This window comes from Grammomys surdaster, unplaced genomic scaffold (assembly GCF_004785775.1).
Source record: "Grammomys surdaster isolate TR1022 unplaced genomic scaffold, NIH_TR_1.0 126546, whole genome shotgun sequence".
Lineage (NCBI taxonomy): Eukaryota > Metazoa > Chordata > Mammalia > Rodentia > Muridae > Grammomys > Grammomys surdaster.
Genome location: NW_021621338.1, coordinates 14,484,912 through 14,500,452, shown reverse-complemented (window position 1 = coordinate 14,500,452; position 15,541 = coordinate 14,484,912). Strand labels below are relative to the sequence as shown.

Sequence of the window (15,541 nt, the reverse complement as noted above, 5' to 3'; positions counted from 1 at the left end):
CTTGGGTCATTCTCATTTACAAAACTAGTAATGACTAGACAAAGTGAAGAGCAAGTGCGATGACCTCCTTAGGAATTGTGCTCACCAAAAAATGACCACGGAGTTAATTAGGTACTTTTAAAGACTATGTTGTGCCTTTTTAAAAAGCAATTTTAATGCAATTAGACTTTTCGGGTTTTTGTTTGGTTTTGTTTTTGTTTCGTTTTTATGCACTTCCTGGAAAAAGTTGTGTCACTTTGCAAAGCTACCAAATGATCTGGTGACAGGAGTCTGATAGAGAGCTTTTATGTCTGCATAATGAATGTGTCCTCTCAGCATTTTCTGTCTGAGATACGCTGTAGCAGCTTGAAGTAATTTTGTGCCATCTAAAAGATTCTAAGCAGGCTGTCTTGGAGTTCGTGGCCTGCTGTTTCCACTCTCCCCCAGATCAAGTTTCAGACCCTTCACAACCCCTAAACAAGAAACTAAGCATGTGTATCCTTTTCCCCTATAATCTTTGGAACTAATTTGCAGTTTATACAAATTCTTGGAACACCTGAGGCAAATCTCTTTTTCTTGTGGGTGCCAAAGCTGTTAGGTGGGATACAACGCCTAGATTAGGTCCATGCATCCTGAGTTTCACTGTGCGTTCTCTGGTTGCCAAAGTAGCAGAGCAGGCGTCACCCGTTGCTATGGCGCTGTTGTACCTTGCAGCCTTGTCATTCCTGATAGGCTGAGCTCCGAGGCTGTGGAGGAAGAAATGTGAGCATTGGTTCACCCTCTCTGGGGCAGGAAAGGAGTTGACTGAAAAACCAACAGGTGTCAGGACTGGAGCTGGTTTGAGCTCGCTCCCGGGATTCTGCAGCAAGAGAAGGAAGATGACTTGAGGTTGGCCTGAAAGAGGGCCGCCCTCCAGCGCGGTGAGTGGTGTAGGCTGTTGGATGGCCCTGAGGCCGCAGGGACAGCCTCCCTTCCCCTGAGGCTCACCACAGGGACCTTCCCTGAAGGGGGCGTTGACAGCCTTGGGGTCAGTCAGGCAGAGCCTGCCTCGTCAAAGTAGATGAGCTTCTGTTGAAGAGTGTGTGGTAGGAAATGTGTTCAGCTCTGCGTGGTGCTTCCAGAAACGAAGAGCCTGGTATGGATGAACAGCTGCTATGTGTCTTCCAGGTAGCTCTCATGCCTTGCCTCTGGAGGCTTATGATCTCCTTTGTGAGAAGCACGCTCCTGCCTTCCTTTTATAGGATGGGCTCTGCTAAGCTCCACCTGAATGTGTCTGCCTTTAGGTAATTTCTGTTGCAGATGTGACCTAAGCCTGAGCCCAGCGCCTACAGCCAGCACCTAGCTGCAGTTTTGTGTGCCTCCCAGTGCAACCCTACCCCACTAGACTCTACTACCCTTGGGCTCTTGTGGGTGTTACCACTATCTTCATTCCCACAACCACACCCTAGACATCACCCCATCCCCTACAAAAATGTCATTTCCACAAAGCTGTCTCACAGATTCCACAAGTGCCGTGGCTAAGCTAATGTGTCCAGTGTTCCTGATTGTCGTTTGTCCGTATCCATCCACTCACTGTTTGACTTGCCGTTTAGTTTTGAAGTGTCAAGGAGTATTTCCCTTTCCTCCTAGAAGCACACCTTTCACACTTCCCTATTCCAGTCTTTGGTTAGGCAATACCAACTTCATCTTAGTCATGCACAGAACATGGTCCATGCCACCTCGCCTGTCTGTACTAATGGACTGCCTCTTTGGGCCACGACACTCATTGCCCCGTCCTTGACTCTGTGTTGCCTGCTTACTCTGATGCCTGCCAGTGTGAGAAGGCTGACTTGTTCATGGTCCAGCATCTAGCTCAGACACCTGGCAAGTGCAATCAAATGTACTTGGTAAAAGTGAATCTCTTAAGTTATGAGCTTTTCGTAACATTCTTAAGACTTCTGAAAAAGTCAGAGATATCCTCATGGTAAGTGAATGTTAATTTAGAGATTTTACTTGAATTGTAAAAGTCTGGAATTTATGCTGTTTTTTATGCCATAACCATTATGATCGAAATCATATGGTGTGATTTCAGATTGCATAAAGAGAGAAATTCAGTATGGTTTGCAAGAGATGCATCTCATACGATTCTATTAATTAGTATTTGAATTTTAATTCTCTGCCTATCAAATAAAAAAAAAGCCCCTAAGCTTTTTCCTGATGCAAATAATGATAATGTCACTTACCTCACAGGATTGCTTTAAATCATTTAAGCATTAAATGTATATATACCAGGCTTAGCAACATACACATACACTTAAAGACAGTGAAGGCAGCAGTTATTAAATAGCCACAGTTGGTTTACAAAAGGTAAAATAAAGTTTTCAATGTAGTCAAGAGCAGTTTCTAAGATGCCTCCTTGTCTTTAGACTACTTGGTGTATGGCTTCAGCTCCAATCCAGGAAGAGACTCATGAATTCATTGACTATTTACCGATCATTTGAAGGGTTCAGGATTTGGCCAACTGTTGGTTGGGCAAAAAAGTGCAACCAGTAAAGGATGTAGGAGCTAACAGGGGAAGTCTAGAATGACTCTGTGTCAGAATCAAGCAGACATTGAGGCTGAGGTTAGAGGAGATGGAGATGTACCCGTGGATAGGTAGAGAGCACCTAGAAGTCCATTCTAACAGGCAGTGTTTCCCGAGAAACTGAGTTTTGGGCAACGAAAAAAGCCTGATCATACAAGGGTACCAGCAAGCAGGAAGATGAGGCAGGAGAATTAGAACTTTGAGGCAAGATTGTGCCTATTTGTTACTTTTCTGACAGGAGGCTCAGGGCTCAGAGGAGAGTCCATCGTCACAGGGAAGCACAACAGCAGGAGCCTGGGCAGCGGGGACATGGGCAGCGGGGGCCTGGGCAGTGGGACATGGGCAATGAGGGCCTTGGCAGCGGGGGCCTGGGCAGCGGGGGCCTGGGCAGTGGGACATGGGCAGCAGGGGCACGGGCAGTTGGGGGTATGGGCAGCAGGGGCACGGGCAGTGGGGGCATGGGCAACTAAACACATTGCATGCACATGGAAGGGTGTTGGTGCTCAACAGACTATCCTGTAATCACAGCTTTTGGGAGGCCAAAGAGTTTGAAGCTGGCCTGGACAACCCGGGGGTACTGACAGACAAAGAATGGAAGGGAAGACAAAGAGAATAAACAGGAAAGAAAACCAAAACCCACAGGCCTTGACTGGCTGTTTTTAGAGACAGTGGAGGAGAGCCAGCTGTAGATACTTAAGCCAAGGCTTTGGAGGCCAAATCCCAGCTACATTGCTGCTGCACTCATGCTGTGGCAGCCTCTTAGTCTTTTGATGTCTAAGTTTCCTTACCTGTAAAATAAGGTGGTTATAATACCATGCAAGTGTTAACTATCTGTGTTAAGTTCTGTGCTGGGGTCAGAAACAAATAAACAGGAAACGTAGACCAGACAAAGGGAGAACAGGATGTTTGCTTGAGACTGGTTAGTTAAGACTCATTGGGAAGTACTTAGTCTTGGTGTAAGTTTTATATTTTTCATTTTGAGATGGAAAATGAACTTTAAACATACTCAGACCCAACATAAATCACGATTAAAAAAAGCAGATGAAAAGCATCAATGTGCTGGGCGGTGGTGGTGGTGGCGCACGCCTTTAATCCCAGCACTTGGGAGGCAGAGGCAGGCGGATTTCTGAGTTTGAGGCCAGCCTGGTCTACAGAGTGAGTTCCAGGACAGCCAGGACTACACAGAGAAACCCTGTCTCGAAAAACCAAAAAAAAAAAAAAAAAAAAAAAAAAGAAAGAAAAGCATCAATGTTAGCTCGGAATGAAATGTACTACTTCTCATTTGTAAAATAATTATTTGTTAAAAAAATTCTTTGTTTATTGAAACAGAATCTTGCTATGTAGACTAGGCTAGCCCAGGCTGGACTTGGATTCACAATAGTCCAGCCTCCCAGGTGCTTAGATTACACACTCAGCCACCATACCCCAATTACTTGAATTATTATGACATTCCCTTGTGTCAGCTCAAATTGCTTAACAGTAATGATGACAGTCATGAGATCAAGAGTTTATTAAGTTTTTTATCAAGAATATTTATAATGGGCTTAATTCTAGGTTCATAGCCATCAACAAAACAATCTGAAAGGAAGTCCCTCTTAAAAAAATTAAACTGAAATTAGAGGAAGAGCAAAGAAAGCCTTGGCCACCTGGAAATGGCTGCTCTGGGTTCATTGTATTTTGCCAATGTTTGGGGTTAATTAATTTGAAAAAAGAAATGTAGCTAGAAAAACGCATCTTGTGGAATCTAGATCTTATCTATCACCATTTCTCACCTGACTGTCAGGATAGGAAGGAGCTTGAAGAAAAAACCATGGAGGAACAATGTATACTGGATTACTCTCTGCCTTACTCACTGCTAGATTTCTAATACTGACCAGGTCCACCTGCCTAGGGATAGTGCCACCCACAGTGGGCTGAGCTCTCCCACATCAGTCAATCACAGCAATTCCTCACAGGCACAGCCACAGATCCATTTTATCAAGATAATTCTTTAATTGAGGTTTCTTTTTCCCAAGTGACTCCAAGTTGTGCCAACTTGACAATAAAAACATACCTGCTTAAGGAAGTATTGTTTTTATTTGTGGAGTCAATAAATAAGAAGAACTTTAGGGCTCTACTTCAGTGATTTTCATTGACTTATGAATATAAAGTTTTTCTAGATTTTTTTTGATTTATCTTTCAAATATTTTGACTTACTATATCTCCTGTCCTCACCCAGGCACAGAGTAGACTTGGAGTAGAGGACACAGAGTGCACAGTGCACAAACATCATTGATGACAGTGGAGAGGCTTCCTAGAATCTATATAAAGCTACTTCATTCTGTAGCAATGGAAATCTTGACAATGACAAGGCTATCTGTTGTTGTATACTCTAATTTTGGGCTGGTACTCACACTGATCTGGGTTAGTATTAGGAAAGAAATAAAGGCCAGCACTTTAAGGCATGTCTGCTATCACTACATGGAGTTAGAGGCTGCTGCACAGGTGCTCCATTTATCAATCCTGCCACATCTGTAAAGGTAGTCATAAACAGACAATGGACTTATTTATAGTTTGGCCAAATCAGGAAGATTTTCTGTAGCAGTGTTACAGTTTCATAGAAAAGGTGGAACAGAGGCCAGGAACTATGCTGTGCAGGACTCAATGTTTCAAAACCATGTGCAGTCTCTCTAGCCCCAGCCTTTCAGTCCCTAACATGGGGACTGCCATGTGCTGAGTCCATTGTCTGAATGGTCCAAAAGCTAACAACTGTTTCTTGTTACAACATCTTCTCTCCTGCTAGGAGAAGCTTATATATAACTATGTGAAGAATAAAAGGGGAAGGTCAAATTACTATTGAAATTTGGGTTTTGTCTATCCCCAACTATGGGGATCCATTGTCTGTTTATGACTACTTTTACCTCGTCCATTACTGTGGTACAGTCATCAAATCAAGGAATCAGCAATTATGTAAAGCACTGCAGCATGCTTGTTTGCAGATGTTCTATATGAATTTTGTCTTTTAAATCCTGAAAGAACATCCATTAGAGGAAGATCTGTAGCAGTAGTTCTCAACCTTCCTAAGGCTGTGCACCTTTAATACAATTCCTCATGCTGTGATGGCCCCAATCATAACTATTTCCTTGCTCCTTCAAACTGTAATTTTGCTAGTGTAAATATCTGATATGTAACCCTGGTGGGGGTCACAATGCACATGTTTGAGAGCCGCTTATCTATGGTAAAGAAATTTTGTTGCTTTTCATTACCTGTTATAGAGGTGAAAGTTCTCTAAATTCTTTTCAGTCGTGCAGTTGAGTAGAAGAGGAGCTGGACCTTGCCACCTGACAAACAAGGCTGAGCATAGTTCTCTCAAAGGCATCAAGGGCTGGACTCAGTATGTCTGTAATCTACACACTAGAGGTGAAGGCAGGACAATGGGCATTCAGTGTGAGACTATATGTCTAAAACAAAGTATACATGGCTGTAGACGTGGAGGGGTGGATAATCAGCATGATATCACCTGTACAGGATGTTCTGGTTCATTAGGATGCACGCTCCCCCATCTGCTGCCTTCTGTAAGCCATCCTGTGTTCCTGATTATTATAACTAGTATATGTCACATGTAAATGTTATGTCAGATGTGGGGTGGGGGAAGAACAAAAGACAGATCAGACCCAGATCATAATGGTTAGTAGATTTTATATGATCTAGTATTTTTTTCCTTAGTGGCTTTATCAATCATTTGTTTCCTCAAAAGACTGCTCCTCAGCCTAATCTGTGTCAGATCCTTGGAAGGGACCTTCCAAGCACTGAGGAACACAAAACAAAACAAAACAAAACAAAACAAAACAAAACAAAACAAAACAAAAGCATTTGGCTTCAGCAGACACAAATTATGATGCTGGGCCAACAGGAAAACACGTGAACTGACGTTCTTGTTAAACAAAACAAAAGTAAACAAAACACAAAACTGGGTCTTCTGGATTAACCAGGCTGTTCCAAGGGGAAAGCAGAGTGCTGCAGTGTGGTGAGCAGAGGCTGGTCAGGGCTTGGCAGGCAAAGGAAATGAGATGTCCAGGAAGGAAAAGCAAAGTCAGATGCTTGACTCTGAAGAGCATTTAAATATCTAATATAAAATCTAATGCATTTTGTAGATCCAAAATGAGGAGTTGGGTCTTCAGTTTATTTTTTTTGCACTAATTTACAGTTTGTTCTTTATGATTTCTACTTCTTTCTCTCCCTCTTTCCTTTTATTAATGCCAATTGTCTTAGTTTGCTTTTCATTACTGTGATAAACACCAAGGCCCAAAGCAACTTGCAGAAGAAAGGGTTTATTTTATCTTATAATTCCCTATCACAGTTCATTGCTGAGGAGACAGGGCAGGAACTCAAGGCAGGAAGTGGAAGCAAGAGCTGAGGCAGAGACCCTGGAGGAGTGCTGCTTAGTGGCTTGCTTCCCTGCCTTGACTGGTTTCTTATACAATCCAAGACCATCTGCCCAGGGCTGGCACCACTTACAGTGAGCTGGGTCTGCCTACATCTATCATTAATTAAGAAAATGCCACACAGACTTGTCTACTGACTAATCTAGAATGAGGTATTTTCTCCGTTGAGATCTCCTCTTCCAAAGTGAATATATTATTTTTATGCCTTTCAATACACTTGGTTTCTCTTGGTTATATTGCAGTGAAACACTCATCAATTGGCAGTCCCTTGTCTCTAAGCAACCCTAGATTTTGCAATACGTAGTTGTATGCAATTCTAGGAAAATAGCACATGGTTTTTATTCATCCCTGTACAACACACTGTAATCTAGTTGTGGCATAGAAAAGAGATTAGATTTTTGGAATATACAATTTAATTAAACCAACATTATATCTAATTTTATATTTTCTAAGTTATCTATACATTATAGTTTTGATATGAGATGTTTTCATTCATGCAAACACTTGGTCCCCAGTAGTAAGACTGCTGGGTGAAGAGGGGTGTAGATAGAAAAAGTAGGTGACAAAGGACATGGATCTCATGTTTAGGGTTGGTCCTCACTTCTTACCAGTCTCTTGGCTTTCTATCTGTGAGTTAAGCAGTCTACACATATCATGTTCTCCTTACCAGAGATACAGGAGGAATACACCCAAGCATGATGGGTAGAAAGCTCTGAAACCATGGGCCAAAATAATCCTTTCCTTCTTTACTTTGTATCAGGTATTTTGTCACAGCAGTGGAAAGTCTGATGAACACAGAAAGTGGTACCAGAGATAAAGAGTTTGTGGTGGTTTGAGTAAAAATGGCACCACCCATAGGTCCAAAGGCAGTTGTGTTATTAGGAGGTGTGGCCTTGTTGTAGATGTGGCCTTGCTGGAGGAGGTGTGTCACTGTGGATACAGGCTTTGAGGTCTCATACACTCAAGCTAGGCCTAGTAGGACAGTTTCCTTTCAGCTGCTTGTGAATCAAGATGTAGAACTCTCAGCTCATTCTCCCGAACCATGTCTGCCTGCATGCTGCCATGCTTTTTGTCATGATGATAATGGATTGAACCTCTGAAAGTGTAAGCCAACCCCAATTAAATGTTTTCCTCTATAAATGGTTATGGTGACTCTTTACAGCAATAAAACCCCAACCGAGACAGGTTGTCTAAGCCTCATTGTGTGTGTGTGTGTGTGTGTTTAAACCCTTTAATTTGTAGGAATTAATTTGTGGAAGGATTTGGAAGAATTTGGACTAGAGAAGCCATAAAATTATTCTGAAAGTATCTCAAAATGCTGACAGCCATGTAGATAGTAAAGGCTATCATCATGAGGTTCCAATAGAAACATTGGTTCTATTGGGAACTGGGCTAAAGACTATTGTCTACATTTTGTCTGTGTCCTTATACGTTTTGGAAAGAATGAGTTAACAGGTGATGGTTTGGACTGGGGAGATAGCTAAGCTGTAAAGAACACTTAATGATATTGTAGAGCACCTGAATTTGGTGTGTTCAGCATTCATGTATAGTAGCTCATATCCACCTCTAATTCTAGCTCCAGGGAGATCTGATGCTCTGGCCTTCTCTGTCACCTTCATAGACATGTACATATTTTTCTCTGCACATATACATACAAAATTAAAAATAAAATGAAAATATTATTAACTAATTAATCTAGTAGAAGAATCCCAAATGTTAACTAATTAATCTGATGGAGGAATCACAATTACCCAGCATTTATGTTGTTACAGATATTGACAGAAACAGTTAGACAAGTTTATCATGAGAATTGGGAACAAATGCAAATTAGAAAGACTTAAAGAACTAGGATGTACAGAAATTATTGGGGGAAATTTGTGGTTCAGGAAGGCTTAGCTCCTAGAGCGAATACAGCATGGAAATAATGTCAGTTACTATGCACTGGGGCCAAAGGCATGATGTACGTGCGCATACCTCAGGATCTGGCAAGACCCCACGTACAAGCTAGCAAATGCAAAGCTAAAGGGAAAAGAACATCTGTGGGCACATCTAGGGTTACCAAAGGATTCATTTTACCATTCATAATTGCCAAGGTACTCAGAGGTCAAAGTGACAGAGGTCCAGTGGGGTGTAACTGTTGGTCAAGCTGGTGGCAGACTTTGGTATCGTTTGTGAGGTGCTGGTTTTTTTTTGTTTGTTTGTTTTTTGTTTTGTTTTCAGATATACACAATGAGAGAGTTAAAAGGTCACCTAGGCTACAAAGGGAACCCTGGGAGGCCAGGCAACAAAAGGCAATAGTGGGGTCCCTCCATTTAGCCCCTGAGACGTGGAAGCTTACGTTGCAGTGGAGATACATGGATGGCAGGAACATAAAACGTGCATTGAGAAATGTGGCATGTAGTGAGTGTAATCAACCCCAGAAGGGTTTATGTGGGCTGCAAATGGCAAGACCTGTCGGCTGCTTGGAGCTCATGTACTCTGTGTGCTATACATGGAGCTATAAAATTTACTGTTTGCTCTGCTGGCTTTCAACCTTTCTTTGCTAGTCTTGTATGATTCCGTTTTGGAATGAGGATGTCTATTTTGCACCAGTGTGTCTTAGAACTGACCCCTTTTTCTTTGTGATTTATAGAGGCTCACAGGTTCTAGTTAGCTTTGGATGTCAGAAGAGATTTTGGCTATGCACTTTTCAAGAAACTGTTAGGATCTGGAGATACATGGAGAAGGCTTAAGTTATTTTTGCACTCCAAGATTGCTATGAGACTTAGAGGGGCACAGATGAAATGTTAGTTGCTTTCCACCTTAGGAGGTTGGGCCTAGGAAGAGAAAAGTCACAGGTAGGGGGCTTGACTTTGAAGGCTGTATCTGATTCTCGATTCCTACTTCTTTGTCTCTCTGACTCCTGTCCATCAAGTTGTGAATTGCTTCTCACAAGCTTCACTGACTTGATGCTTGGCTTCATGATGTACAGAAACCTTCTTTCACCATGTAAGTTGTTATGTCAGATACTTTGTAAAAGAAAGAGAAAGTCATACATATCTTCAACTTTTCTGTTTCTCTTGTGAAAATCAGAATCAAAGTCAATTGAGAAAAAAGCAAAGGTCAATTAGTCTGTGTATTGATGAACTCAAAGCTTTTGAGTGGGAAGAAGTAGGCTTAAAGATAACACTAGGAAAAGTAATCATGGCAATACTAAAGTGCTGAATTCCGAGTGTTGAGATGCCTATTGAGCTGTGTGTCCAGGCAGGCAATCTCCCTGCCATATACTCAGCTAAGTTTATGGACTGCACAAGAGTGGCTTGCCCTCATGAGTACTGTCAACATGTATTGTTCAGATATCATTGTTCACACTTTAAGAATTCTAGGAGGGAGCTGGAAAAATGTCTCCGTACTTCAGAGCACTTGCTGATTTTGTAAAGGACCCTGGTTCAATTCTTAGCTCCCATATCAGGGGACTTACATTGCTTGTAACTTCAGTTGTGGGATAATTTGAAGCCTTCTGGCCTCTACTTTCCCAGGCATTTGAACACATATAGTGCACACAAATTATGGAAGGTAAAGGAATAGAAGTACACATAACTAAAAAAAGAATCCATTAAGGAAAAAAAGATCTTTAAAAAGAAAAAAGTAATTCTGGAAGCTGAACATGGTCACATACACCTGTAATCTCAGTGCTGGAAAGGGAGAGGCAGCAGAATCACCAATAGTTCAAGCCAGCCTGGTCTAAATACTGAGTTCCAGGACACTTAGGGATGCCTAGTTGAGACCTAATCTTTGAAAGGTAGGAAGGAAGGAAGGAAGGAAGGAAGGAAGGAAGGAAGGAAGGAAGGAAGGAAGAAAAGAAAGAAAGAAGAAAAAAGAAAGAAAGGACAAACTTAATAAAGAATTTTGGAAGTATGACAACATCTTGACACTGATAGCTTACTTGTGAGTGGGCTTAGCTTTCTCTGAGACTTGTGGGGCCATAAACCATAATGAGAGAGGAATCCTGTGAGCCTATAATGTGTAATTAAGAATAGCTATAGAGGAAGACTACTGAAGTTGCATAAAATGACTGCCAATTGAGCTTCAAATATTTGTTAGTAGACATATTTTGTAAATATAGAATAACATTTGTGAAAACTTGGTCAGAATACTTTAGTCAAGCCCATGCCAGAAGACATAGCTTGAAGACATGACCTAAATAGATCCAAGGAAGTCCCTTTGAAAGTAAATAATCAGTGCCATTCAATCTAATAATTGCAATTATTAATTTTATTTGTTTGAATAAACATCATGAACAAATTTGTCTGTTATAATTGAGAATACTTTGGATTATATAACCCAACTGAAAGTTGTTTCTGTTTACTTCACAAGGAATGCAATGTTAATTCTGAGGTGTTGATGTTTTACAATGCCTGATCAAGACACAAAGGTGAAGAACACAGAGAAAGCAGCCGAGAAGAAGCAACAAGGAACCACCACCAGGTAAACGAGTGTCTGTAGTCATTCACAGGGCCAGTGGCATTGACGGCTTAACGCTTTTGTGAGAAGTTATCTCCTGGACTGCAGTGTTTACACAAACACTGAGCCCTTTCTAGAGTTTGGAAAGAAATGTTTGACAGGCATACCATGATCTACAGAGACAGACTTCCAAGTGGCCATTCCCCATCAGTAGTAATGTGACCTTATGCTGCTCTTTCTTCTAGGGACTATTCAGATCTTAAAAGACTTCGGTGCCTGTTGAACGTTCAGTCAAGCAAACAGCAGGTAGTGTTTTCAAAGGATGTGGTGTGTGAATAAACTCCATGTGTTTTTGTAGGGTCCATTTCACTTCCTTGTGTACACTCTCTTTGTTCATCCAGAGTTGTCCTTGCTTCCTCTGGCTGCTGCTCTCACCTTGGTCAGGCTGGCCTAAGACTTGGTTGGCATCTAGCCTTTTTGTTTCTCTGCTTGTTGCCATGTGTTCTAACCATCAGGGCTCAAATTCTTCAGTCTGTAAACAGCCAGTTCTGTCATCAAATGCCAATGATTACCTTTCAGAGGTTCAGGGAAATTCATTCTCTGAAGCACAATTTACCACATCTTCCTCCTTCATAGAACAAACCCCATAATCCTTCTCAAATTTCATCCTACCATAGGAGGGTGAGGTTTTGGCTATTTATGTGGTAGCATTTTTAAATGCTTTTATTAGTCAAGAAAATAATGGAACTCTGGGTTTATCTCTAAACTTGACTTTTTAGTTTTGTTTCTAGAAGACTTTGGAAAGGGATGAGGATAGAGGTCTAGGGGTTTGGGAAACAACCTAGCAGCCCTCAGAACAACAGCAGACTCTCATGCAGTACTGCTGACTGACCAGTAGCAGGGATGTGCTTGAATCATGATCTCCTGTCTCTGGTGTTTCCAATATTAGACTTCTAAACTTGTTTAAGAGTTCCTGAGAATTCAGTAATGGGGTGATGATGTTTTTTGTTTTATATCATCCAAACACAGCAGAGAACCATAGCATTTTTATCCATTTATTTTAGAGAATAGCTTCCTCGGGTTTGGTGGCATATGAAGGGCAAACAGGACAGTTTGTGCTTGTGGAATGCTTCTTACATGCTGGTGCCTTGGCTGCGCTTTTACCTTCTTAATATTTGCAGTATCCACTTTCACAGATGGAAAAGCTACAGTACGGAGAAATGAACATCCCAGGATAAAAGACTGCTCATGGAATACAATTTTGTAACTTTGCCCTGTATGCCCTAGCCATGGAGATGCTTTTCGATGAGCTGGAAAATTAACTTACAGTTAAAAATTCTTTAACAAGTCAAAATGTCCTTAAAATGGCTTTTTCTCCATGTCCTCCATACTATGAGATCCCTGAGGTCTCCTCTTCCCCACTTATTCCAGAAAGTACCTCACCTCTGATATGTGTTAGATCACATTCCCAGCTCTGCACATTCTCCAGTGTAACCACAACACCCCAAGCTACTTGTTCTTGCTTTTTCTCCTAGAATTCATTCCTGTGAGGGCTGTTATGTTTCTCAGGCTCAAATTGATGCCCCACCCTCCATACATGGCTGCCTTTCCCAGCTGGGGGACTCTTTCTCCATGGTAGCAGCTTTGTCTCTTGCCTTGGCAAGGCTTGTGGGCTCACTTCCTGATAAGATCCTTTCACCACCAACAACATTGACTTATCTTTGATTCACCATATATCTATTCCGCATGTTTGGGGCTAGTTTTTCCTAAGTTGAACTGTGACCTGGGTCACCATGAGCATGAACCACCCCGGGACTGCCAGGTAATGAAATGCCTACAGTGTTTCTGGATTTGGTTTGAGGCTTAAAGCTTTCTGTGTCAAAGTTCATATGGGCTAGATCTCTTTCCTCTCCGTTATACCATTCCCTTGTTACTACCTGGCCGAGTTGGCTAAAGTTAATTTAATGATTTCCTCTCTTTAAGCCAACTTGAAATTCTAAATCATTTGTCTGACAAGTTCCTATCGTTTTGCTAAATATTCATACATAAATAATGTATTCTTAAAATGCTTGAATTATTTGGGAAGCTGTCTGTGAGCATGCAGTGACTGCCTTCACTTGGAGCTTGGCTCCTAAACGTCTCAAATTCTATGCCTAATTCTACTGTGGAAGTTCCTGCATCTGTCATTCTGATAACAAAAGTGACTCTGAGCTCTGTACTCCTTTTCTGAAACAATGTAGCTATGTATGTGAGGGTTCTAGATAGACAGACAACTCAGGAATTCCCTTGTGCCTTACTTGTTTCAGGAAGAACATAAGGAGCATATAACAATATACAATGTATGGAAGTTTATCATAAATTAAAACTAAAGCCAGACATAAAATAAAAAACAAGGACTGGGAGAGTGATACAAGAAACACCCAACACACACAAACAGGCCCACACTTGCTTCTCAGATTTGCAGTGGTCCATTGGAGGAGAGACATTTCTGACTTATGTCCACTTACTAGAATTCTGCTGATGTAGCATATATATGTATACATATACATATATTATTTGTTTGTTTTTGTTTATAAAAGAGGTGTGATAACCAATTGCTAGAAGTTCTAGGGAAAAATAATAATGCACCTGTGTGTTTGGGCAGGGTTTCTGAGAAGCGAACGTCCTTCCTTTGATTCTCCATGGAGTCAGGTGGCCATTGTTGAGTTGTACTGTGGCCTTTGCCTCTGCTCACTGCCCTGACAGCCTTGTAGAACTGTCACATCAGAGCTGATTTTCTGTGCGACTCCTTCTGTCTGGCAGACCTTGGTCCATGGCTACTGTCTCTCCTTTCACTTTCTGCCATAACGAGCCCTGGGCACCAACCTTGTATAATGTTTCTAAAGCCCATGTTCAAGTTCCTTCTGTCCTGCACTGTAGACCCCCTGATCACTCTGTGTCCATGACTTCCTGACTCATCTAGTATGCCATGTCTTTAACAGGTGTGTGGACTGTGTGAACTCATCCCAGGTGGTTTACTGGAGGGAAGAGTTGGTTGGGTACATTTGACAGCTTCACACTTGTATAGCTGCCATATATTGAGTTTCGTGTGATGTGCAAGGAACATAAGAACAGACAGATGCGATTCTACTTTCGGGGTGGCTGAATGCAGGGAGATGCGTGATGTGCAGGCTAGATAGTAAACTTGACAGTCGTAAGTGCAGTGAGCAGGGTCCACTCTGTTAAGAAGGTCTGAGCAGCCTCTAACCTGTGCCCTGACCTGGAATCAAGAGCTATGGGCTCCTCTGACACAGGTAGCTGGGGCTTTGGGTGGGAGGGTGGCAAGAGCAGGAAAACTGTTGGGGGTTCTGGACTAAGCTTGCTTTTCCATCTGAGAGAACTGGTGGTATCGTGGTATCTGGTCTCTGCAACTACTTCTACCAAATACAGTTTTCCACAGTGTCTCTCTGAGTTGATTCTTAGCACTGGCTATCTGCCTGCCCATGATAGAGAGCCCATGGGGAGGCTGAGGCTGTGTCACTTCTTGACCCTCCCTTTCTTTTGAGCGGCTTAGACATATTTGCTCTGTGCTTGCTACTTTCTTTCTCATAGACAACCCTATGAGTTTTGTCAATGGGAATGGGGTTTGAAATTCCTTAGGCCTAGAGGCCTAGAAAATCTACTTCCTATGTGTGTGTGTGTGTGTGTGTTTTATGATAGTTCCTGTCTAATAGAAAAATGAACTTGTTGCTGTGATTTCATGTCTAATGTCTTTTTGAGTCATAAGCCCACATTTAGAGATCACCTAATTTTTAATGACAAGCTTTTTTGCCTAGAAAATTTATGGTAATGATTACAAGGCTCATAAGAGTATTTTTAGATTGTTCCTGTGCATAGCGGGTGCTATATAAACAGTAACTTAAGTCTCATATCCCAGAGTTACAGACTGTTATTATTGCTTCTATTGGAATGACATGGAAATCAGTGTACACAGAGGCTAAACATGTTCTCCAAGGTCACAGTGCCAGCTAATGATGGATTAAACATGCAGAATCTGGTATGGATGCTATCTCATCCATGTACGTTGTCTGCTTATGTTCTTTTGACCCCCTTGTTCATGAGGGGTGTAGATTGGGTGACCAAACTGATATAC

The 15,541-nt window shown here is 41.8% G+C and overlaps 1 protein-coding gene across 1 annotated transcript in view; it reads left to right on the top strand.

Annotated features, from left to right (window-relative positions):
- The first annotated feature begins 11,359 nt into the window (after window positions 1-11,359).
- Nek10 (NIMA related kinase 10) overlaps window positions 11,360-15,541 on the top strand; it is a 156,625-nt gene continuing 152,443 nt past the window's right edge. Inside the window, exons 1-2 of the mRNA XM_028760706.1 lie at window positions 11,360-11,433; window positions 11,655-11,715. Of these exons, the coding sequence (XP_028616539.1) occupies window positions 11,360-11,433; window positions 11,655-11,715 (135 nt within the window). The remainder of the gene's footprint in view (window positions 11,434-11,654; window positions 11,716-15,541) is intronic.